The sequence below is a fragment of the Eschrichtius robustus genome, chromosome 12, assembly GCF_028021215.1.
Source record: "Eschrichtius robustus isolate mEscRob2 chromosome 12, mEscRob2.pri, whole genome shotgun sequence".
In the NCBI taxonomy this organism is placed as follows: Eukaryota; Metazoa; Chordata; class Mammalia; order Artiodactyla; family Eschrichtiidae; genus Eschrichtius; species Eschrichtius robustus.
Window position 1 is genome coordinate 5930685 of NC_090835.1, and position 27201 is coordinate 5957885.

At 41.8% G+C, this 27201-nt stretch overlaps 1 protein-coding gene across 6 annotated transcripts in view; it reads right to left on the reverse strand.

Moving 5' to 3' along the window:
• The window catches only part of ATG7 (autophagy related 7), a 333153-nt gene that overhangs the window by 146583 nt on the left and 159369 nt on the right, over positions 1–27201 (reverse strand). For all 6 annotated transcript variants that reach the window (XM_068559086.1, XM_068559084.1, XM_068559085.1 and 3 more), the window contains exon 17: positions 14781–14861. In XM_068559086.1, the coding sequence (XP_068415187.1) occupies positions 14781–14861 (81 nt within the window). The remainder of the gene's footprint in view (positions 1–14780; positions 14862–27201) is intronic.

The following is a 27201-nucleotide window of genomic DNA, read 5'->3' on the forward strand; positions in this document are numbered from 1 at the left end:
TATTTCCTTTAATACTGTAAGCATAGTATTTTATACTCTGCATCTGATAATTCCAATATCTACAATCTCTGTGAGTCTATTTCTGTTGTCTGTTGCTTTTGCTGGTTCTCACATATGGTGTCTTCTCTTTTTGTGTGCCTGGTTATCTATAACTGTGGCCAGATGCTGTAACTGGATATTTATTTGTAGAAATCATTTGAGAATAGAATCATTACACCTTTCTCTGAGAATATTTCATTGCTTTTACCTGTTACCTATGGGCATTAGCTAAATGGAATCATCTTATTCCAAGTAAGCCTTATGGTTTCTGGCCACGCAGATAATATGAAACTCAGCTGCAGCCAACGTGAGAGTTGGTTTACTACTAGTTCACCCTTACTCCTAGACATATCTCTTCAGGGAGTCCCAATCCAAAGTAAGGAATAGTTCAAACCAGGTTTCCCAGGTTTCAAAGACTCAGACTACAATTTTTATCTCCCTAACTTTGAAAGGACACCAAAGGTGAGCTCAGACTTTCAACTTCCTCTTCCTGGTCAGCAAATGACCACAAGACAAAAGTGATGCCAGTGCTAGGCTCACTCCTCTGTGTTTACATTCTCTCCCAAATCTTAACTCATCTCCTCACAATTTATTAGTTCTTAAATGTTTAACATTAAACAAATTTTTATCTAGCTTCTTTAAGTGACTTCAGTAAGAGAGCTGTTTGAATTACATGACTTACCACTAGCTAAAGTAGAAACCTCCCAGCAGTCTGTTATATAACGTTGGTACATGGCCTTAGCTTGACAACACCTACCTCAAGGTGAAAAGTAAAAAGTCCTATGATATTCTTTGAAGAATACTGACAGTTCTTCTTGGTAGCAACTTACCCCTATAGTGCAGAGCAACTATAAAGGATGAGATTTCAAGTTATAGTTCCCTTCCATCAACAGATGAATGGATAAAGAAGATGTGGTATGTGTCTGTGTATACAATGGAATATTACTCAGCAATAAAAAAAATGAAATCATGCCATTTTTAGCAACATGGTTGGACCTAGAGATTATCATACTAAGTAAAGTCAGACAAAGAAAGACAAATATCATATGATATCACTTATATGTGGAATCTAAAAAATAGTACAAATGAACTTATTTACAAAACAGACTCACAGATATAGAAAACAAACATCATTACCAAAGGGGAAGCAGGGAGGGATAAATTGGGAGTAGGGGATTAACAGATGCACAGTACCATATATAAAATAGATAAACAACAAGGATTTACTGTATAGCCCAGGGAACTATATTCAATACCTTATAATAACCTATAATAGAAATACATACACCTGAACCTAACATAATATTATAAATCAACTATACTTTTAAAAACAAAGTTATAGTTCCTGTAATTTATTCACTCTATGACCCTGGACAAAGATTTGTCTGCAAAATTGGGTAGGGAAATAATACTTCCACACTTACCAGAATATCAAGTGAAGGAACACAAAAGAACTTGAAAAAGCCTATAAAACCAACTAAAATTATAAATCTCTTCCCTCCTTTCTCTGCTCCATGGGTGAACCACTCATCCATGGCTCTGGGTAATTTATCATGGCAGGCTAGTGCTCAACTGGTAACTCAGGTCACTCGTCACTGGCTGGCAACATTACACAAGACACAGTATTCCAGGAGCCAATCAAGAGCTACCTATTACTATACTATCTATGTTTTTAAATACTTCAGTATACATAGTGTGCTCACAGATGATGTACACACACACTCTTAACCACTAGGGGTAGGTAGGCAGTATTTCAGGTACCTTAATAAAAAAAAAAAATGCATACTCCAGGTGTGGTTGGTTCACATTTGAAAGACTAGAAGTCCAACCTTCAGAGTCAGGCTATCTTAAGTGTATCAACTACAGCTATCTAAATCTATATTAGAGGGTTCCCTAATGAGAAAAGGAGGGTAGAAATAATTTTTCTGATTAAACTAATAGTGTTCAATATATATATGGGTTTGCTGGAACGATTGTACAGGGGCACTGAACCTTGTGTGTACATGTGGGTTGTTAAGAATCTGGCAAAGCAGGCAACCTAACACTCTTTTCAGTGGCCCTCTGGGCCTAGGGCTCTGGTCCTGGGTCTGGACACTTAACAGAATTCCATCACCTGATCCAATGGAAAGGTTAGATATATCCTGTAATGAGAATATGTCTGCACCCGTCTCTACTGAACTTCTGATGCGGGCTACACAGCCAAAGCAAAAAGGCTGGGGCTTTTGTCTGTAAGAACAGGTTGAATGACTAACTTTTGTGCCTGCTTGCTAATAAATATTCATATGTGTGGCAAAATGTGGTCTGAGTCTTGATTTTATTGTTGCAGACCACATGGTAGCATAACAACCTCTAATTATTGGAAGCTACCGATTTCTACCAAAAAGATTTGGACTGTCAGGAGCAGTGAGACTGGCTCAGTTCAGTTTGCAACAACTGTGGTACATCCAATTTCCCAGATGAATACTGCTGGCACAGAACCTCACAGCAGGAACATCACGCTGATCGAGCTGATGTACTAACTTGCCAGCCTGGACCCTCTTAGAGAAAGGCTGTTTCTCTTCAGTGGGAAAACCACAGGAAGCCACGAAGACAGCCTCGGGGTGTGGGTTTTGCTGGGAGCCTGCCAAAAATACCATCATTCTGTTTCTTGGCCCCTAGAATGCAATGATACCCAAGCTTTTTCGTTTTCTTTTTTTTTTGCCTCCAATGATTTCCCCCAAACCACCTGGACTCAGTACTCTACACAAAATGATGTCACTTAAACAGTATCTGTATTCAAAGGAATATATTAGAGGCAACTATCCTACTTGCTGAAGTAAAGGCAAAACAGAAGCATTTGTACTTTCAAAACAGCACTTGTCTTGGATTCTTAACAGCTGTACGTCCCTACACTCCAAATGTTTTTAAAAATTTAAGCTAAAAATTTACCAAAATGGGAAAGTGAACTATGTTTGTCATAAACAGTTTTTTGAGGAAAACCTTGGAAACTTTCACCATCCACCCTGCATCTAGGCGGTGGGGCACTAGACGTTGCTCTAGCCCACACAATGTTCCTGATGGTACAGTCTGAAGACACAACCCTCGGAAACACATTCCTCTTGGTATCAGGATTCCCCTTTAAAAAGACAAGTCCCCCAAGGGTAGTCAACCAACTGTTTCACCAAGGAGCTTAACCAATCTGTCCTTGAAACTGCTAAAAATGTGAAGTGGCTGAGTAATATTCCATTGTATATATGTGCCACATCTTCTTTATCCATTCATCTGTCGATGGACACTTAGGTTGCTTCCATGTCCTGGCTATTGTAAATAGAGCTGCAATGAACATTGGGGTACATGACTCTTTTTGAATTATGGTTTTCTCAGGGTATACGCCCAGTAGTGGGATTGCTGGGTCATATGGTAGCATGATCTGTGACCACCTAGAGGGGTGGGATAGGGAGGGTGACTCAAGAGGGAGGGGATATGGTGGTTTATGTATATATATAGCCGATTCACTTTGTTATACAGCAGAAACTAACACAACATTGTAAAGCAATTATACTCCGATAAGGATGTAAAAAATAAAAAAATAAAAAATCTAAAGTGGGATCTTCCTCCAACCCCAAATGAGCACACTGGAATTCTCTGAGTGTGAATTAATCCTACCACCTCATTGTCTGAGAGGTGTTTAATACGGCAGGTAAGTGAAGTGGGAGTTGGGAATCCTGGACTCTCATGCAATTTCTCTGAATCTAGTGATCTCTCTACCTGATAGACTGGTAAGCCCCCTTGCTAGCACCTTCACAGGAAGCTTGAAAGAGAGATTGGGAAAACACCCATCAAGTGATGCCAAAGGAAGGCAGAAATGCCGCAGCCAAGGCAGCTGATCCTCTCTGCTCGTGTTGCACTGGCCCACTCACAGTACGGCTCCAGCAAGAGGCGGCAAGATGAATGAGGCTGGAGACAGGCCTGTGAGCAGCAGTGTGGGGCAGGGACCAGAACAACCGCACGAATAGGCAGCAACCTGGTGCTGTCACAGAAGTGCCATCCACACTCTCACGTCCTGGCCTCAAAGAGCACAGAGAAACTCAGAATTCAGAGGGAACACAGGCAAGAAGTCTTTACCCTAGGTTCACGTCAGCTCCTCTCAAGTTATAGGCCCAACACTGGCCACAGATTACCTGCACAGATCTTCAGGAAATAAGAGGATTCACCCCTGCCCAGAGCGCACACTCCTGGGAACATTAAATCTCATTTCATTTTGGTTAATAATTAAACCCCTAGATTAAGAGCTTACTTGAAAAGGAAAGAAAAAGACAAAGAATCTAATAGCCTGCACATTTAATATTTGCTGACCTCTTGAGGCCATGCCCCTTTTAAAAGAATTGCTCATCCTTTTTTATTCCCCTCCTTTTCTGTCAACTTCTAAAGATGGCAAGTTTTTTATGGCTGTAAATTACAAAATGAGTGCATTTATAAAGGACACGGGAATGGCACCGGACTTCTGCTCGTACGAAGGAGCGATCGAAAACATTTACAGAGTGCCGCGCCCGTGACACTCGGCATACCGGCTCTTGTTTAATCTTCACCGCCACCAAAAAAGAATTTTTAACTATTTTCTACCTGAGGAAACTGAAGCTCAGGAACTTCAAGAAACTTGTCATAGGTCACGTAGTTAGTAGGTGGCATCGTCTCACAAGCCAGTGCTCATTTCTAGCGTACAAACCATGTCCAAGTGTCCTGTTACCTTTCTGCCAGCTTGTAGTCAAAGGCTGGTATACTTGGAGTTCCCTGGTACTGGGGCTCTCACTTGTTCAGACCTGCAAGCCATTTGAAGCCTCTGCAGTTCTTTAAAAAATTTTTAAACTTTTTCTTGCAAATGGCTCGTTCCCTTTATTCAACACACAGCTTCAAATTACTCTTGGCCTTTTCCAAAAAAAAATCAAACCCACTCTCAAAGGTCAAGAATTCACCACTGCTGAGGCTACTAAGAGGAAAATATTGTGAGATCTGAAGCAATTTCCCAAGAAGAACTTGTCAACTGTTTTGAGCTACCACAGCAGAACTGAAACAAGTACAATGCCCCGCCAACCACACCCTGCCCCCAGGGGTCACTGAAAGGGCCCATTTCTTGGGACTTGCAGTCCTTTTGCAGAGAGCATGATATTGTGATGCAGGACTCATTTTTCAGGTATTAAGTGCCCACTGGAACATTCTCAATAATAGGAAGCAGTGAGTGATTAGGCAAAGAAAAGCAGATGTTGTGAAATAAAACTCTTACTCCTCCAGTAGGGCCAAGTGCTGCGTATGTGTTTTTGCTTTCTTACTTATGCATGTTATTCTACCAGGAAGTCATTTTGCTCTCAATTATTATTATTATTTTTAAATCCACTTGCATTGTGACTGAAGTCAAGTTTGTCAGGTCAGACTGAACTAATAGAAAATCTAGATATGGGTACAGTAGCAATCCCACGGACGGTTTCTAGTCAGGCTTTCTTCTTTAAGAAAGAGCGACGTGGAGCTCACGTTCCATGCTGGGGATGTGTGAGGGGTTTTAATGCAACAGAGAAACATTGCCACTTCCTTCAATCCCACTTTTCTTATCATCTCCCTTTAGGGTCCTTCGTGAAAAAGGTGACATAAAAGGAAAGGGAAATGTGAAGTTCAACTGAGAACTGGGAAAAACCCAAGTTTTCTCTCCCGCCTTTACAAACAACACAAAAATATACTTTTGCACAGATTTCTGTTCCAAGTTGGAGTACTGATAAAGGTCTTAAAAATATCCAAATGCTTCAGTAACTCGAGTCAACTGCCAAGACACCTCGGTTGTCTGGAGTTCTGACTGTGGGCCTTGTGACCATTCAACACACCCTTCAAAGCAGTCCTCACGGGACGGGGCAATCACCCCAGTGATGCCGCCGTTCCTTACAACTCTGTTGGATGCACACTTACTTAGTGTCAAGATAGTTCTTCTAATTTACAAGATTTGCTATGTCTGTTCTCCCATCGACTGTTCACCTTTGGCACGCTTGCAGCCCTGTCAGGACCACAGAGCAGCTATTTTCCCAGTTTTAGTCTGATAGTTATAAATTTAAGGTATCTATCTTTGGTGTGTGCTTTAGCCAGCCCTTAGATACTCCAGAAAACAGAAATATGTAGTCTTTTCTTCCTTGTTAAGAAAAAAAGTTTAATAAAACTTTTATGCTGGAAAAATTACTTAAAACCAGGGAAGGCTGGATACTTTAGAATTTATCACTATCACCACATAAGATGTTATATAAACAAGTTATAACAACAGTAACTTTGGGAATAGGATGTTCTCAAACAGTTCTTTCAATCTTCTATGGCAAGAAAGGCTGTAGTGATAAGTACTTTTAGAAATACCTGGACAGGATATTGGAAGACCTTTTAGAAAAAATAAAATGGACTTTTAAAAATCCTGCAGGAGAGCAACCAAAACCCTGCAAAAAGCTCACTGCCAGAATGTGTCCTTTCATAAAATGTTGTCATCTCTGATGAATCCCAAAGGCTCCTTATTTTAATATACTTTGGAAATGATCTTCCTACACAATAACAAATCATCGAAAGCATCAACTACAGCGAATGAGATAGTAAAAGCTGGAAAGAAGCTCAGCTGAGCAAATATTCAGAGCACTGAAATGTAACATTCAATTATAGCTACCACGTATGGCTTCATGATAAATCACGCCTCTGCACGAGTAGGCAAAGAGCGTCTGCTACCAAGCCTTAGCTTCCTACCCGACTGAGCTCCTGGAGGGCACAGCCTATCTTCCCATTCTTCCTGTTGTGCTGTTCATTTATTCACATACAAAAACACTCACTAATTTTTCTCACCATTCAAAACATATTTAACCAGTTCCTACCTTTTGCTAGGAACTAATTATCCCTTCTAAGCTTAGGAACATTTCTTGGGTCAAGATGTTTAAAGAAGTTGATGTGCTTGAGGTATATAATCGTGTAGTATAATTTTCCTATATTGTCCAGAAGGATATCATCAGAAACTTCAGAGAATGTCCTACTGACCTCTGTATCATCCAAAAATATATCATGAAACAGAAGCTCCAATGTTTGTTGAATTGCTATGACAATAGTCATTAAAATAAACAACCAAACATATATTTACATGAGTTTAAGTACTCAATTTAAACAGTTATATATATATATATATATATATATATATATATATATATATATATATATATCTCATATGCAACCTGTGTATGTATAAGCATGTACATCCATAAAATGTTTCCCAATTCAAGCTGATGGCACCCTTATTTCAAAAAACCAGCAGTTACTACCATGTTCTTCCCTCCCTACCTTATAAAGGTACTAAGGGTGGAGGGAGGAGGGAAGAAGACAAATGTATTACATACATAAGAAGAAAAGAAGGAACATGAACAGATGACAGCTGGGGCTCTTTGCCCATCAGGAGTCAAATCAACGCACCACTAGAGAAAGGACAAAATAGCCCTTAGAACTCTGAGCAGCTTCGCTGTCTCTCCCCTCCCCCACCTGGATGCCGCTTGGCCTAAAGAAACAAAGCAGCTGATCAAGAGACTACAACAATGTCAGAGTCACGTAACAAAACCCAGTGGTAGATCAGCACAGGCATCTCCCTTTACTGCAGTTGAGGAAAATGAGTCCCCAAAGAGAGAGGACTACTTTCCCAAGCCACACAGAGAGGTCACGGTGGGGCTGTGGCTGGCTGCACCCACATCCCCCAGGGTCTTGTCTGGGAGAGCGTGGGAATGGTACCAAAGAAAAACTCAGAGCAAGGATGCCTTCCTAGGATCCACAGGCATGTTTCAGGGACTTCACGAAGCCAGTGAAATTGCCTGCAAAACTGTGTGGCTTCCATTTTTCAGGGGAGCAGGTTTACTGCTTTTATCAGTCTGAACGAGGTCCATGACTCAAAAAATTTAAGAACCACTATGTCAAGGGTTGGGCTTGGGGGAAAGGCTAAAAGCGAATGAGATTAATTCCAAACTAAAAGGAACTCAGATTTTCAATAACCTGAAGACTATGCTTGGGCCAGGCAGCCAGTGGAACCATCTAAGGAGAACACAGCCCTAAATTTTCTGGTCTGGATGTTAGAGACCCTCTAAGGGAAAAAAAAAAAAAATGTGTTTGGACAGGTGAGGCATGTCTTTGTGACCTCAGGTGACACAGAAAGGAGTAAGCAGCACGAACTTTAACTACCGATTAGGTGGTCTCAGGTTCTCAGGCAAGACTGGGTTCTCTGGAATCACAGAAAAGGTTTTGGCAGTAACAGTCATCATGAACCATGATGGAAGGTTTCTGCAGCCTTTCAAAGCCAAGGCAGACTTGACTTTCAATCAGGCCTTTCACTGTACCTGCTTGTGAACAGTGACCCCAGAAAGGGTGCCACACACCCCGGAAGACCTAATGCAATCACAGGGGTCTTTGTTTTCCTCTTATTTCTGATGTCAACATCAGTCCCAGGAGTGGGCAAAGGCCTTGGTACTTGGTCACAGGGAACTGGATACACGTCAGCCATTGCAATTTCCCTGGGAAACAGAAAATATTTTCCCCACTCTATGGATGAGGAAATTGAAGCAAAGGGAGAAACGTCCAAGGTTTTTCAAGGAGGTGAAGAGCCAAGAGCTCTGAGGTTAGGGCTTGTAGCTAAATACTCCACACTGGCTCTGGCTGGATATTCCATCTCCTTTTGGGAACCAAGCAGTTCTGGAAGTTGGTGGAACTCTAGTTGCTAAGGACAAGATGTGAGATACAGTTTACACCACACAACTATCCATATGGAATCCATCGCACATTAAAGCAGGAGACTTGAGGCCTCACTAGGTAAATGAGATAGAAAAAGGGAACCTGGGGGTTACTCATCATTTTCCAAATCGGAGATTTATGTTCCTTTTGGAAAGAAGAAGGAACACCTGGCTGCAGCCCAGTTTTGAGTAATATTTGCCACTGAGAAGCTGTATGCAAAAGTTCCTGGCACAACTTTGGAGAGCTCTTCCGATGGGGCTCTGGCCAGTCCTTGTAAATGATTGAGATTTAAAACCCTATCAAATCAGAGAAGCAGAGAGTGTGCTTGATGCAGCACCATAAATCCCTCTCTCTAAAGCTAATTTCAAACTTACAATAGCAATGTTCAGAGAGAAAAATTATCTGCACATACCCATAAGAGATAGGTTTTTTTTTTTTTTAAGCCAAGAAGGGTAGACATCAATGCCTAACAATGATCTGCGTGGCTGGAATACAGTCGATTACTTCCTTAAATATATTTTCTGATTTTTCTGCAACGAAAATGCACTGCTTGGGGAATAAAGAATTAAATAAAAGTAAGTAAAGGAAATATAAAAGCTAGCAACTTCAAGTGTCAATAGACAGTCAGAGCTTATCTCATCCGACTGACTCATTTAACAAAAGAAAGGGAGGTGGGCAGAGGGGGGAGCGCCTTGCTGTGGTCCCTCAGCTGGCCAGCAAGGGATGGAGAGCCAGGACCTGGAAATCCCCGCCTGCCTTCCTGTCCTCTGCGCCCCGCCCCCCGCCACCACCCCCCCCCCAACGGGCTGCAGCTGCTGGATTCCTCAGGCTAGGAAACCCCTAAGCCTGATGCAAGGTGAGAAACCTCAAGTGTTAGAAGCCTCAAGTGTTAGGCGAAGTACAGCCAGATTCCAACTCAAGAAGAGCTGAAATGAAAATGGCACTCACCAAGACAAGAGGACAATCTGAAGGGAACTAGGTGTTCCAGGCTCTGTCACAACTACACAGAACTTCATAAATGTGCCATGTTTTCTTACCTCTGGCTGTCACACATGTGATCCCCCCACGCCTGGAATACCTTCCTCTTGTCCTCTCTCCCATGTATTTCTACAAATTCCTACTCATTCTTTAACATCAACTTAGAAGTCCCTTGCAAGACCTTCCCTGGTCTTCCCCATTTACAAAGCTAATTGGTACCAGGACACCTTAAGAAGAGGATATACCTTGACTGTAGAGCATATAACAATGTTAGGGAGATCAGCATTGGTTTATAGGTCTCCCTCACTCTCTTGATAGTGTTCTTTGAAGGAGTGGCTATTTTAATCACCTCCATATCTCTGGTACACAGCAGGGACTCAAATGTCAGTTGAATAAACATATGTCTGCTAACAGACATACAGTAAGAGTTTAACCTCTCCTTCCAAATCTATCATTTGTCTTACTCTCCTCAACGGTGCATCTGCATAACTTTTAGGTAAGAGGTTGCTTTGGGATAGAGGTTTTTCTTTAAAGAAAGTTTAAATACTTGAGTTTAATTTTTGGCATTTCATGCTTCTCTTAACAAAGAGAAGAGAAATGAGAGAAGAGAGGTAGGATTATAATAATATCAAAAGATAAATGGACAGGCTGACTACGACAAAGGCAAAAAGAAAGCACAGTTTACCATATGATGATACCAGCTGACATAGATCCTACACCACCCTCTCCCTATCACTCCAAGACACACATACACAGGTGCACATAAAAAGCTAATAACAAGTCACTCTGGGAAGTTTAGTCATAACCTATCAACAGAAGACCCCATCGTATAGTAAACACCAGAATGAGTATATTATTAGGGTTGCTAATGGCTAATTAAAATCTGAAGATCAGGTTTCTGGGCACATCTTGCTACATCTGTGCACTAGGCAGTCCCAGATGGTATGAAAACCAAGTTTGGGGCCTGCTTCTTCATAATAGGCTGTTCCTGCAATATTGTCAAGGTTGTGACAGAATTGTGCAACAAGAGCGACAATCCTCTGCCTGCAGTCTCCTCAGGCACAGCCCTCCTCCTGACTCTGCACATCGGACAGAAGTTTCCAGTCAACTTCTGGGTCCCAGGAACAAGGCTACTGTTACATAAGACACCAGAAGGGGCCTACTTTACTCCTTCTAGGGAAAGAGAACGGTCACAATACTCAACATACTGCTCCCCTCCCCCAAGACTGACTGGGAAGGGGTACAAGGGAACTTTCTGGGGTAATGGAAACATTCTATGTCTTGATTGAAATGTAGGTTACAAGGGTGTATGTGTTTGTCAAAATTATAGTATTGTCCTCTTAAGATTCACGCATTTCACTGTATATAAATTTTGCCTAGGAAAAAAAGAACCATGCACAACGATCAAACTCTAGGTAATAGGTTTACTATCTGCGGTAGTGTGGACTAGCAACTTTGGAACTACTTTCTGTGTATTCTAGGCTTGAGCAAGTAAGTGAATATATGCAGGATACTGGGAGCCAGGTTTCTCACTGTTGGGCAAGGTAGTTACAAATATGGAAAGGGGAAAGTTAACGTTACCAAAGGGGATAAAATACATCACGTGCCTCCTGACATGAGGATACATCATCATTTCTTTGGTATTCCTGCCAAAAATTCATAACCTGAATCTAATCATAAGGAAACATTAGACAAATCCAAATCGAGGGAAATTCTACAAAATAACTGGCAAAATGTCAAAGTGGTGAAGTTAAGAAAGACAAAGAAAGGCTAAGGAACTTTTCCGTATTGAGGGAAGCCAAAGAGACATGACAACTAAATGCCCAATCCTGAACTGGATTCTTCTCTGGAGAAAAAAACTTATAAAGAACATTCCTGATACAAATAACAACATCTGAAATATAGACCGTGTATTAGATAACAGTATTACACAAACATTAAACTGCCTGAATTTGATAAGTGCATTGTGCTTAGGTAAGATAAGAACCTTTTTCTTAGGAAACATATGTTGAAGTATTTAGCTATAAACAATCACAATGTCTCCAATTCACTCTCAAAGTTTCAAGAAAAACAGGAGAGGCAGGGAGGGAGAAGAACACATACACACAAATGGGGAAAAATGTAAACACGTGGGGGATCTGGGTAAAGGAGTTCCTTGTACTATTCCTGCAACTTGTAAGTTTAAAATTATATCAAAATAGAAAGGTACCCCTCCAAATACCCTAACTTCCCCCAAATTACTTAGGTGAAAATCTGAAAACAACAAATTAACTCAATGTATTATAAGAATTTCTTTCAAGAATATCGGTTTCAAATTTATACTTTTCCCTTTGGTAGCAATTCCACAAAACTATTTGGCTCTGAATTCCTTTTTAAAACTAAAAAAGGACTCATATACCTTCAAATAGGGTTTTTTGAAATTCTAGTGACAGATACTATCATTTTGGAAAGTCTTACAAGGCAATAAATAGAAATCGGAATGAAAGCGACTCCTCACCACCCTCCTCCCTCCAGATTCTTCAATATTTTTTCTGGAAGATGGAACAATTCACCTGGCTGTATGCCAAGCTAAAATCAAATAGGATAAGGAACAATTTGCATGTTGATGATTTAGCCTTCCCTGCCACAGAAGCAGAGAACTGTACTCTTCCCCACCTCAGGCCTTATAAAAGGTCGATATTTTATTTATATAAATAAGGTAATGAAGGCATTTTTACTCAGCATAGTTTATTCTACCTCCCCAATCTTTCTGTACTTGTGCTTAAATCAAGACACAAGTATGGCCTTAGTGCTAGGGGGAAAAAAAAGCAAAAATACTGAAAACTACCAGAGGAAAAAATTACTTCATGGATGTCAAAGGAGAAATTTTTAAAAGTCATTTTTAGCCTCAAAGAATTTTTTTGAAACAATAACAACTATGATATGACTCAGTATAAAAAATATTATGCTAAGTATGCATTAAGAAAAATTCACATGCACAGAGATGAAAATGTAATTGGATTTGTCATTTCAAAGTATTAATGCTGGGTTTGCAGATAATAGAGAATGACATTCTCCTAAGCGAATAAATAAGTTAGCCAAGTAAGTAAATGCTGTGTTTCTACTGTAAGGAAATACATGCACCAATGAAGCAACCTTTTCAGCACAAAAGAAATTTAATACCCAGACCACATGAAAAGTGATCGCTATGGGCATAGCACAGCTGTTAAAATCCAAGTCAGTTTGTATTAAATCGTCCAGCATGTTTATGTAAAGCAGGACTCTCAGAATGACCACCAAGGGGAAATAATTTTGCTAACAAAAAAGTAATACCTATAATTAATTTAATGCTTACAATAAGTGTGAAAGAAAAATGCAAAGCTATTCTCTTTCAAAGAACATAAGGGACCTCAGCTAGCTGGTATGCTTGTGATCCTTTTGTAAACAGTATCTCAAGGGCTAATTTAATTAGAAATAGAACAAGAAAAAAATGAGTGTTTGCATTTCACTTAGAGAACCCAATTATCGTTATTTCATTGACTAACCAGATTTACATAAAGCCACAGAAAAACCTCTGGCACCGGAGCCAAACAATTTCAACATGAAAATTAATACTGCCGAGTTATTTTGAGACCAATTAGCTTAGCCATTCAAAGAAAAAAATGTGCTCCACTGAAGAGCACATAATCCTAAAACCTGCATTTCTGAAGACAGAAGTGCACACAGACGTCCTTGAGGCCTTGACTCGAGCAGATATAAGATGCCTTAAAGAACCCAAAGAAAAAAGGAGCTCACAGATAACTACCAACAAACAGCTTTAAATCTCAACATAGATACTTGGGATGCATAACGATAGAACAGGAGCTTAGTTTACTTTTGAAGAAAAGAGAGAAAGAGTTACTCTAAGTTTTTGAGCACTTAAAATTAACCAAATTTATCAACATTGTCTGTCAAATCTGAGTTAACTTTTCTTTTGGCTGTGCCGCACGACATGTGGAATCTTAGTTTCCTGACCAGGGATTGAACCCGTGCCCCCTGCATTGGTAACTCAGAGTCTTAACCACTGGACCGCCAGGGAAGCCCCCTGAGTTAACTTTTTAGAGAGACTGGTCAGGATTGTGCTTCTCATAAGACAAGAGCCAGGTAAAGTTTTCAAAGAAAGCTTGTCATCTCAGAGTGGAGAGACTATCCCTAGAATTCAATCCCTTTCAGAGTGCCAGATGTAGGCTACACAGCAAAGTTTCAAATTATAACTAAGAGGCCAGAGTTTGGGATTAATGACCCCAACGCTATTTTGCATAACACTTGAACATGAAAGTCTTATCAAGAATCATGAGTTTTAAAAGCCCAGGTTAAATCACTGGGCATTAAAAGGCTTAAAGAAGTATCTAAAAGGAAATCAGCTATAACACACAGTGTATATGTAAAAATAACTCAGACTATCTCAAAGCCTATTAAAAAATGAGATGCCATCACTGTAGTTTTGAGATACATCAGCCGTTTCCCATTACAATGGAGGACATACCAGCTCTATTTTTAGAGCCTCTGGAAAGATCAAAGCTGAATGGGCCCTTTTATTGGCTCCCCATCCAGGGCCTTAATCTCTGTTTACTCTTTCTTTGTCATTATGTAGATCTCCGAAAGACACACCACCAGGACCGCCTGCTACCCCTCATCCTCAGAGTAACACTTAAAAATTGCTCTGTGACGGCTGGTACAAGCCAGGAGCCCTCTGGGGAGGAACAAAGACGAGCAAAGTTCAAATTCGAGTCAAAATTACCATCATGATGCAAGTACTGATACAGAACTACAGTAATCTAATTCAGTCTCTCTCTCTACACTATAAACCACACTTTCGCAGGCTGGTTTCTCTGTGAGAATGAAAACAGATAAATGAAAACACAATCCTTTCTGGTTTGGTTTTTTAGGCCCTCCCCTCCCCCACAGGAAGCCCTCAGTTGGTTTCAGTGCCTCTGGCTAGTAAGGCTGAAGAGCTCATTTTAAACAACAAGTCCCATGAGTGTAGAACGACTTACTTTGGAAGAACAAGCTGTACATTTGTCAAACGCCAGGCTGACAGGAAGGACATTATCAAATCTCGACAGAAATCCTCGTATCTAAAAACAAACACAACAATGCACATCAAGCCCAGAATGACACACCTGTGAAGTACGTGTGTAGCTTCTGACAAGAAGTGGGAAACAACTAATAGGGTGCTCTTGGTACAGATTAACAAAAATGAAGTTCAATGTGGATATTTTCTCTCGTACTATATAATCAGTTTGAGGAAGAACTATATTAGGTCCTTTATTCCGTTAAGAACTGGTCTACAAGCTTTGCACATATTTGAGACCTAAACACAAATTGACTCCAAAATATAAAAAGAAAGCTGTAAAATCTGAAGTATTGTTTTCATAAATGTCTTCAAATATATAACCAGTCAACTAGTTTATTATTGACAATTCTCATGTATGTTACAGTGAATATAGGACAAGTGTGCATTTTTAGGATGTGGTATTGGGTGGGGCCTCACTAGGTAAGAAGGGCTGGGGACTATAGAAGGCAGAAATGGTCCTAAATATAGATCCAGTTACTTGCCTGAGTTGGAACAGATACGGATAAAATGCAGCGCATTACCAAGTTTATGGGGAAACAGCGCCACCTTGAGCACCTCAGTTATAATTTCTGAATTACAACATTTCCATTTACGGGGTATCAGTTATAACCAGGTTTTGCAAACTATGATTTAAGTAATTCAGACACTACACTTCCAGAACTACACTGACACCAAAAGGGGACTTTAAACTGTTGCATATATCATTTAAACATTATTACTAAAAATATGTATGGTGAAATCTCTAAAGTCTCCATAGGACTCAACATTTATAATAAGCCAAACAACACCAATCTTCTCATGAGTTAATTTATTTGATCTTGACAACTACCCCACTGATGAAACTCCAGTTGGGAAGGGTGAAGCATCTTGGCTCAGGTAAACAGAAAGTGACAACGCTAAGATTCAGAAGCGGGCCCCTGACGCCAAACCTGGCCAGGCCCTGGCCTGGGCTCCCTCTCTCCTTCCTTTCCCTTCCCTTCCTCTCAGGACAGCACAGCTTTTGTCTTCAATGTGAGGGCTCACCACACATTTAACAGCCTCACTTGAATACAGCAAAAGAACCAAACTCCCCACCTACTCTCCCCCCCAGTCCTTGTTGCCTTTAGCCACCCTACCAACACTCCCCCAAAACAAAACCAAGGAAACCTGGCAGACTCTTTAAAGAGACAGGCTTCCTTCTGAGTGTGGGTAACTCCACCTTTAAACCCACACTGCAACTAGTCTAGTTACATCGGCATACTTATTGCTGGAAGATCTAACCTTAAAGGAAACGCCTAAAGCAATCTTTTAAATGTCGTTATCTATATGTTATGAGATTTCAATGTAATCCAAGATCAAAAGAGTGTTTGGTAGAAATGATAAGCTAGATAGTTGGGATAAGTTAGCTGGCCTCACGGTGAATCTCTGAAAATGTGACAATATTTAGTTCTCTGTATCTCAGGAAGGTGGTGACCATTTCCTAATACAGTGCTTGAGGCACAAGCAGGGTCCTAAGTTTGCTCTCCAGGTCACCAAAACAAGAGACGGCAAACCAGCAGAAAAGACTATAACGGCAGGTCACAAATGGATATGTTGAGATCCTCATGAGATGTGGAAGTTACAGGCCCGAAGAATTTTCATAGTGAGTCTCCTTCTATCTCAATGGCTTTAATATTAAATTTACCTAGAAACATATTTATCATATGTAGCATACTTTCCATTAAAATGTTCACTGATATGGCCTACAGGTTAATGTCTCCATATAGGCTTCATGAAAAGGTCTCCTGATTCTCTTTTCTCTCATACAGGTAATAAACTTTCTTTGTGTTGTGCAAAGAAATACTGGTATTTTTCTCTGCTAAACTGTTTCACGATCGGAGGTGCGGAGTTAAAGGCAAAGGGAAGGGAGACAGTAGACCCAGTTAGAAGCAGAAAGGAAGGGAGAAAAAGGAGAGGAAGGAAGGAAGGAAAGAGAAAATATAAACCCAAAACACAGGTGGTGAGCAACAGAAAGGAGCCGAAGTGAATGGGGTGGCCAAGCAGGGGCACCCACACCATTGTTTAGCACCCCAGACAGCTCTTTACCAGGAAACTGACTCATTTTCCTAGGAAATGAAGTAGAATAACATCTGTGTGTGAGGCCTTTCAAATTCCCCAAGTCGGTATCAGAAGGCTCAGAACTTCACCAAACTAATTCCAGTTTTAGGAAATTTAAAAGAGGAAGGCCTGTTCTCACACCAACTGCGACAGACTCCTAACAGGCACCTCCACAGGTGAGCTCTCTCCCTCCCACTGAATCCAACACTCTGCTATGGATTAATTTTCCTAAGACACAGCTCTAAGGTGTGTCACTTTTTATCAGCTTCCTAGAGCTGACCAAAATAGCAGAGCATTCCTCATGCTGGCACTCAAGGTCCCCCCTCATCTGGGCCCATTTTGCCTCTCTGATCTTTTCACAGGCTTCATACAACTACTAAGCTCAAGTACAATGTCCCTCCCAAAGACATTCTTGCGTTGCTAACTTTGTCTCATGCCGAATTCTGCGACTCAGAGCTCTTCCTTTTGCAACCAGCTATATAACCAAATCTACATCTTCCATAATAGTCACTCAAGCTCAAACACACCTCTTTCATAAATACTCAATCCACCCACCACTTGACTTAGAGATAACGCCTTCATTATGTGAAATCCTTCTTTTTGGTATTTATCACCAAAATAACTTATGTAATAGTTATTTCTTTAAAAAATAACAGGTTTGGGGCTTCCCTGGTGGCGCAGCGGTTGAGAATCTGCCTGCCAATGCAGGGGACATGGGTTCGAGCCCTGGTCTGGGAAGATCCCACATGCCACGGAGCAGCTGGGTCCGTGAGCCACAATTACTGAGCCTGCGCGTCTGGAGCCTGTGCTCCACAGCGAGAGAGGCCGCGATAGTGGGAGGCCCGCGCACCGCGATGAGGAGAGGCCCCCACTTGCCACAACTAGAGAAAGCCCTCGCACAGAAACGAAGACCCAACACAGCAAAAATAAATAAATAAATAAAATTAAGAAGTGTTGTAAGAAAGGTTTAAAAAAAAAAAAAATAACAGGTTTACTGAGATAAAATTCATGTACCATAAACTTATTTTAGAGTATACAATTCAGTGGCTTTTAGTATATTCATGGAATTTTGTAAACATCACCAATATCTAATTTCAGAACATTTTCATCACCCCCAAAAGAAACTCAGAACCCCTAAGAAATTAGTCCCCATTCTCCACTTTTCCCAGACCCTGGCAACTACTAATCTACTTTCTATTTCTATTGATTGGCCTTATTTACTATAAATGGAATCATACATGACTGGCTTCACTTACCATATTGTATCATGTGTCTGTATTTCATTCCTTTTTATTGCTAAATACTATTCAATTATATGGATATACCATATTTTGTTTATTCATAAGTTGAATAACTTTTGGGTATATACATAGAGTGGAATTAATGGATCTCATGGTAACTATATGTTTAACATTTTGAGGACCAAAGTAACTGCACCATAATACTTTCCTGCCAGCAACATACAAGGGTTCCAGTTTCTCCACCTTCTTGTCTCTTTGAGGTAGCCATCCTAATGAATGTGAAGTGGTAGCTCACTGTGGTTTTGATTTGCATTTCTCTAATGACTAATAGTGTTGAGCATCTTTTCATGTGCTTCTTGACCATTCATATTATCTTTCTTCAGAAAATGTAGATTCAAATTCTTGGCCAAATTTTAAATTGGGTTTTCTTTTTATTGTTGAATGTTAAGAGTTCTTTATATATTCTAGATAGGAGTTTCTTTCAGATATGATTTTGCAAATATTTTCTCCCATTCTGTGGGGTGTCTTTTCACTTTCTTGATGGGTGTCCTTTGAAGCACAGAACTTTACTTTCTTGATGTCCTATTTATTTTTCCTTTGGTTGCTTGGCCTTTTGGTATCACAGATAACAAACCAATTCTCACCCAAGGTTAAGAAGAGTTGGTATGTTTTCTTATTTAATAGTTTTAGCTCTTACATTTAGGTCTGCGATCCATTTTGAGGTGTTTTTTTTTATATGGTGTGACATAAGGGTCCAAATTCACTGTTTGGTATGTGGAAATCCAGTTGTTCCAATACTTTTGTTGAAAAGGCTCTTCTCCCCCCATTTTAATTGGCAAGAAATGACCGTAAATGTCAGGGTTCATTTCTGGACTCTCAATTCTATTCTGTTGATCTATATGTCTACCTTTATGACAGTACTACACTGTCTTGATTATAGTAGCTTTGTAGTAAGTTTGGAAACTGGGAAGTATGAGTCTTCCAACTTTGTTCTTCTTTTTCAAGATTACTTTAACTATTCTGGGCCCTTTGCCTTACCAAATGAGTTTTAGAATCAGCTTGTGTAATATAATTACTTAAAAAATTATTTTTAAATCTCTCTTGCTTTTAGAGGGCTAGATATAGGTTGAACTATTTGCATCTGTCCATAGCACAGTGATTTGCTCATAACAAATACTAATTATTATGAAATGAGTGGATGAGAAAAACACAAACATCCCAAAGCAAACCAAATTATTCATACCTGAAGTATTCAGAGAAAACACATCCCAAATAAACCACAAGAAAAACTCCATCTTACCACCATTCACATATTCCAGGCAATATGAAGCCCTTCCCCATCAACAACTCTTTAAATCCCCTGTATTACAAATGCACTGAGCTTCCACAATATGCTCTGTATTCCCTAAAATCTTACAAGAGATGCATAAAATTTGAAGAGCAGAAGTTGCTACTTAAAATTTCAGCACCTTCCTTAGACATGCATAGAAATCCCAGAGCAAATCTAAAATCCAGGCACCTGATGCAAAATCCTAATAAATATATTCTACCGATTTAGAGAGGCCAGGCACCAATTCACAATCAAAGAAGTTATAAGGATTTGTCCCCTGCTTGGGTGGAGAAGAATTCACCATCACCTTCCTACTTAGAAGTGTGCAAAGTATATGAAGCAATATGCTCATTTGGTGTTTTTCGAAGCCTGCCTGATCAGAAGAATCCCCTGGAACTTGACTGAAAAGATCTGAAGTAAGGCCAGAGCATCTGCATGTTTAACAAGAGCCCAGGTGATTCAGAGCCTTTGGAAGAAGATGCTTTCAGTTACCAACCTCATTTACCCCTTCCCGTGGTTTAATCTATACACTCAGCATCACCTGTTGGATGTCAGAAAGCAGATGGAAACACTTAGCAAGCCTCTCCCTCCTTTCCACGTTTTTTATGCATAGCACCACCACACCCGGCTAATTTAGGCACATCTAAATTAACATCTAAATGACAAGATTTTATAAAGTGATTTCTCCATCCACTCTAAGGCCTCTTGACACTGCTCAAGGTACAGTCTTCCAACTTTAGGGACTACACACAGCTTACTCTAAACCCTTATTTGATTACTAATATTTGCTGTCAATCCTTCCTTACAGGAGGGTAAGTATTAAACGGCTATTTTTTAAAAATTTAATTCGACGTATTATAAAAATAATAAGCATGACAGAAAACAAAAGAGCAAACAAAAAAATAACCCGTACTCCCATAGCATATTTACTCCTGTTTTCCTATTTTTTTAAATATATTTAAATACTTAACTTCCTTTTAAACAGCCTCCCGAATACTATTGGCTTCTCAATTTCTCCCCTCCCTAGAGGGGGAAAAACTGCCAATTCCACAAACACACACACATGCGCCTCTACTAGAGGGGCCAAACTTTGCCTGCCTCGCTGCATATTTTATTTTCTAAATTACATTGATGAAGTTTTTTTTCCTCTTAATGCTGAAAAGAATAAAGAAGATATTAAAATGGCCTGCATGAAAATCCAATCAGTGGTTGCCTGGGGCTGAGGGTAGGGATATTACCATAGAAAAGGCAAAGTCAGTTTTGGGGGTGGATGGAAATGCTCTGGACCTCATTTGCGGTGGTGGTGGTCATATGCAAGTGTACACACTCGTCTAAGCTCATTAAAATGCACGTTTAAACGGGTACATTTGACTGTACATAAGTTATGCCTCAAAAAAGGTGACTAAAAAAAGTTCATAACCTCATTAACATTTTCCAAACAATACAGAAAGGTACAAAATGAAAGCATAAATTCCCTATTGCCCCCAATCCCTCTGCCTCAAAAAAAACCCAAAGAAACAAAAAAAGCCCCTCCAGCATCAGTTTCCAATGTAACCTTCCAGGGAAAGAAAAAGCGTTTTATGAATAGACCAGCTCTACAACATGCGTCTCTTTGCTACCCCCTGAATATTTTAAAACCCCACCTGGGAAGCTGGGAGAAGGACAATTACCTGCGGTTTCCTGGCTCCCTTCCCTCTCTTCACCCCCAGGCCCCACAAAGGGCAGAAGGAGCTTGAGTTGAATCCCCGTCTTCAAATACCAGCGAGGCCCCTGGTCGTACTTGCGCTTGGCTAACAAGGCCTCACGCCCGCTCACCCACCGGAAGGAGTAAAGATGAGCGCAAAGATGACGCAAAAAGCCTCAGAGCAGGGCCTATATAGGCTCCCGGCCTCCCTCCTCCCTCGGGGCGGTTCCCAGGCGGACAGTGGGCGGTCCCGGCCGGATTCATTAGGCGCACCTGTGCGCATCTAATTAGCGTCCAAAGGTTGGAAGGCAGGAACACCTGTTTGGGGGGGCGGTGTGCTAGGGACTAGGAGTCCAGGGCCCTTTTGGAAAGAGAACTAGGTCCGGTGGGAGCACAAAACTCAAAAGCCATGATCAACGAGCAGGATTTGGTCTGTGTTAACTTGACGAGTTATGTACTTTGTCCCATAGGATGCCATCAAGAAACCATCTTTGTAGACTGAAGTCGTTGTTCTCAAACACCTAACGTCCCTGGAGGTTGTCATTCAGTGGATCTGGAACAGGGCTGGGAAATGTGTATACTGGAACGGCTCCCGAGGTGATTCTGATGCACCATCCCTGGATTAGGCTGTCTTCCACTTAAAGGCTCAAGGACTCCAATTCTATGCCCAGATCCTCTGATATCTCCTCCGGTCTATTCTCTGTACAGCAGCCAAACCTGATCACGTCACAGCTCCGCTTATGACTTTTCAACGGCTCTCCGCTGCCCCTGGGTTTAAGATGGCCTGTGAGGTCCTGCCTCTCCTCCTCTTCCACTGTGCTCTCCCAATTCTCTACGTTACAGGGACACTGGTCACCTTTCAGATTCTCAAACTCACCCATCTTCTCCGCCTCTCCTGTGCCTCCCCTAAAGTGCTTACCCCTCTCCCTTCTCCCTCCATAGAAACAACTGCTCCCTCCTAACCTTGGAAGCTGTGCAGGAGGGCATGTCCTGGCATCCTGTGGAAATGGTGGCCTAGGGGACTGAGCAGAGGACCAACATCTGCTACGTGCCATCCCTGTGTCTGGCTCTCTGGAGTGTTTTCACATACTCATCTCATGTTGGCCTCACTACCATCCTGTGACTTTCCCCTGTATTCTAGATAAAGAAATCGAGGCTCAGGGAAGTGGCTTGGCTTGACCAAGATTCCACAACTACCAAGTGATAAAGCCAGGCATCTGAGTTCTGTTCCTTCTCTCCAAAGTCTAGGGGAAAAGGCTGAAAATCAAGGAGAAGGTAAAAAGAAAGGAAGAAAGAAAGAGAAAACCAGAGGAATTAAAAAACAAATAAACACCCCCTCAAAACCAAAAACTCAATATCAAGATGGCTGCCATCAGGGTCTGAGTGGATTCAATTATCTTCAGTCATTTATGCCCAGTCAGCTACAAAATAAATAGATCAGGAATAGAAAGGGGTCTCTTCCATTCCGGGCAGCCCCTCATGGTGTTTACACCTAAGCTGAGTGAAAGCGGCTTGAGCCCCAAGCCCACCTTGAGGCGGGAGATAGATGGGCTCCAGGTTAGACATTTACAACTGGCCTTCTGTTAACATTTCATGGGGCAGGAAAAAATGGGCTTCAGGCCGGACACTTACAACTAGCCTCCTGTTTGCATTTCCTGAGACAGGAGATAGGTGGGCTTCAGGTTAGACATTTAAAATCAGCCTCCTGTTTGCTCTCCGAAATGGAAGCAATGGCAGAGACAGGGTAAAAAGCCAAGCTTTGTCTCTTGTGGATGCCTTAAGATAACAGTCATGGCAAAAACGAAGAGGGGCAAAACCTTGTTTGAGTAAAGGATCAAGGGATCTCTGCTTTGCCCCTCCTTGGGGCAAGGGAGACACTACACATGTGTAGAAAGGCTCCTTGGGGGTCAAAAGTCGGGACAACTCCAGGCCATGGTGACTCTTGCTTCTCCCAGATGCCTTCACGTCGGGGTCCATCTTGGCTGTGGGGTGCGTGTGCACCTAAGGGGAGGGTCTGGAGACAAATTAGCCAGGGGGGGACATTGCAAGATGACTGGCCAGAAGGGAGACAAAAACCTGGAAAACTGCCTGCTTCTAAAGGATTTAAACTTCCTAAAGGCACTACTCTCTCTCTGAGTTCTCCCGTGCGTCTTTCCGCACGTACTTTGCTTTTCCAATAAACTTTCTACTTTTCTCTTTACTTTCTGCCTCCTTGCCTGAATTCTTTCTTGACAAGGCAGGCAAGAACTGTGGGTTTGGGCCCTAGCCGCTGGCCTCTGTGGTCTAGCAGTTAGGACTCCCGGTCTGGGGACTAAGATATTGCTTCCAGCTACCGCTCACTGCTGCTTGCTGCAAGTTGCCGCTTACTGCTGCGTGCATCCAAAATCAACCTCCCCTGGATGGGAAGTGAAGATCCAATGCCCAGAAATAAACAGCCATTCTGAGAAGGCACAGTTGCAGCCACAGCAGAAACCTGCTGCTTTGACTTCACACCGGTTTCCAGCAGGCCTGGCAGTATTTCTAGAGCTTGGAGTTTGCATAAATAAGAGCTAACTCCAAACTCCGCATTGCTCTTGGATGTTGAAGAGAGTCTTAACCAAATTCAACGCCAAAATAAAGTTTAGCAATTGCAAAACCTCAGGCGCACCACAGAGGTCTTTGTTTCAGACAACAGCTTCAGCTACCATCACTGACCCACCTCTCACTGTCAAACAGGGGCCACCAAGGGGCAGAAGAAGCAAGCTGGAAATGAGCCAGCGCCATCCTTAGAGAAACAGTGCAGGATGGAACTAATCCTTCCAACCCTTCCCTGCACACTCACTGCTTCCAGAGTTTTACGAGACTCCTTGTAACTTTCTTTTTAGGAAGCTAGATAGGCGCCCACTTTACCATTTTAATTAAAAGTGAAAGAGAAAGATAAAAACAACATTTACAAATGTCCCTTAGGTGCCCAGAACTGTGCTAATGTAATTTAATCTATAATGTAATTTAATCTGCACATGAATCCCAGTTGTTTAGTATATTATTATGCCCGTTTTAGTAATTTAAAATATGAAGTTCAGAAAGGATCAGTAACCTGCCCAAGGTCACACAGTGACAAGTGGCAAGAACTGCCTTGAACCCTTTTGTCAAATGGATGAAAATGAAATTAAGAGGCAAAGCTGGGATTCTAATCGGATCCGTATGATCACAGAGCCTTCTGGTTCCCTCCCACGCGGGCCTCCCAAACAGGACAGCCCCATCGGGTGAGCAAAACTCTTGGGGCACAAGTGACGTCCTTCAACTGATAAAATTACGCCCAAGTCCTCTTGGGCCAAGAGATGCTGCCTGAGATGCTCTGGAACTCTGGCACTGTGTGTAATTTATCCCCACTTTGTGTGCCACGAGAGGGGAATGCCCCTCTCTTCTTCTAGGGCCTTGCACGCAGGGAAGCCCACACCTTGTCGGATCTTGTACCCAAATCCCTCCTGTATTCAGGGGCCTCCCCATTGGAATGAGACTTCACCACATCTGAGTGGCTTGGGGTACATCCACTACCTTAGAAACGCCAAAGGCAAGTGGAACCAAACGCTTGTGCTGCGTGCCGGTCACGGAACTTCTCTGAACCTAACGGCGCTTTGGCACAGCGTCAGCTTAGTGCTTATCTTCTTAACCTCCTTCCTCAGCAGTCAGTCCGTCCACACCCTAGAGGCACACTGAGATCAGCATTTCAGAGCACGGTAAAGAGACCTTACTGAAAGCGAATGGCCTGAGGATTTGTGGGGCACAGCCTGTGCAGACAGGCCAAATCAAGAGCAGGCCGAGGCTTGGCTAGAGACCACAGCTCTAGCTCAGCTTTCGTATCACTGGGAGATTTCCCAGGCTGGTCCCTGCCCAGGTCCTGTCCTAGTTTGGGCTTTGTTCTACTCTTCTGAAAGTAACTAAAACAAAGAACTTGAAAGCCCAAGAGAACTATGGGGTTGGCAAGTCCAAATCCCTAGGAGGGGCGTACCCATCCAGGGTCTTCATTCAGTAGTACTTGAGGACCAAGAGTCCATTTGCCCAAAGACAAAAAACGTGAACTGCCTGGTCCATGGTGGGATCAATGCAGGACTGCTATATTCATGACCGTGGTTTTCAGACAACTACTGAATTGCCACGATGCTTTCCGTTCTCTGAGGGATGTCCAGTCAAATGATCAGCAGCTACATCGGCTGTTCATTTCTGTCATATTTCTGTCTCACCAGCCTGCACACCAACTTCCTGGAGACATCAGGAGTGGCCTCTACATTTGATAACTCCTGAACTGTGCCTCCCACCACAGAACCAGAAAAAGGGGTCTGGCCTCACCGAACAGTCACCACCCCAGGAGCCAGGAAAAGACAACCCCACCACCTTTTTTTTTTTTTTTTTTTAAATAAAAGAGCCCACTTGCTGGGAAGCAGAGGGAATAATAGTATGCGCTAAGATCTACAGTGAAAAAGTTCTCTCTACCAAAGAAGCCAGACTCCAAAGACCATGTATTATATTATTTCATTTACAGAAAGTTCAAAATTAGACAAAAGTCTCCCAAGGTGTTCAGAGCCAAGAGCTGCGTGTCTCTGTGTGGGAAGGAGGCAGTGATAATTGAGGAAGCATGGGGGGATGTCGGGGTACTTGATAACACTTCATTTTGATCTGTGTGCTGGGTACATGAGTGGTGTTCATTTTGTGAGAATCCAAGTTGTATACTTAATGATTTGTGTGATTGTGTATATTTTATATATAGATAAAAATGACAAATTAAAAAACCATTCCCTTTATAGACGGAAAGTGGCTTATACTCATTGCTGCCTGCTTGCAGAATCCCATCCACACACAGTGGGCCAGAGACTTTTTAAAAAGAACAAACCCATAAGCCGATTTTCTCACCTTCAAATGGTTTTTTCACGGTTTTCAAATGCAATAAGAGGTTGTTTCAGGCTGAATATCACTGAATTTCAGGGACTAATCAAGCCTTTTTCTGCACTTGGCCAATCTCTGGATAAGCCAAATTCTGCCTGTGGTCCCACGGAGAGATGGACTAAGTAATCCTCAGGCCTCCCAGGTCTGACACCGGGGAGAGCTGAGAAGCAGAGGGCATGGGCGAAGTTAAGCAACTTTCCCCAGATTACACAATGAGTTGCTGGTGGGGGGCCTTGTGATTCTCCGTCCAAGGACTATCACTTTTCTACTACATCTCATTCCACGGGGGCCAATTAATAAACACTGTCCTTTGGGGAACGGAGAAAAAACGAGCCCAGGGAACGTCACTGGCTATTCTCTGTATACAAAGCACACAAAGGGGTTTACCGAGTTCCTCTCCAACAGGAAGTCATTTGTCTCAGAGAGCCAGGAAAAGGAGGGGGTAAGTGCTGAGTCTGCATTGCAACACAGCCCAGTGTTTTTGTGGAAACGGTGGTCCCCTAATCAAAACACAGTTGCATAAATGCACTCACTCCACTTCAAAAAGAAAAAAAAAAGAAGAAATTTAAAGCCTTATAAAATAGGGACCACACAACCCTGATTAATTTTAAAGCTCTTTCTCTGCTGTCTTTTTTAGAAAGTAGCTAAAAATAAAGGCTTGAAACTTGAAATAATGTAAGCAAGTAATCACACACACACACGCACACACACACGCACGCACTGGGCTTTTCCCATATATGGCTGCATTATTCTTCAGACTTTGAAAAGGCCAAATGAAGAGATGGCCAACAACCAAAATAATCCTTCAGACATTTGAAAACGAGGAGAAAGAACTAGAAGAGTGGGTGAATGACAAACAATTGCAAGGCTCCATGGGGGTAAATAACACTGAGAGGGATTAGTTGCCATAGTACTTTAAAAACATGGGCACATGCATTTTGACACCGGACCCCTTCTATAAAGAGACTGCTTTGCCCTCTGGCCTCAGCACTGAGAAAACTACAACTGCGGTAATTTAACATAAAGGACTTAAAGAAGGAAACCAGTGCAGGGGCATGACTGAAAATTTAATTAAGGCCCTTCTCAG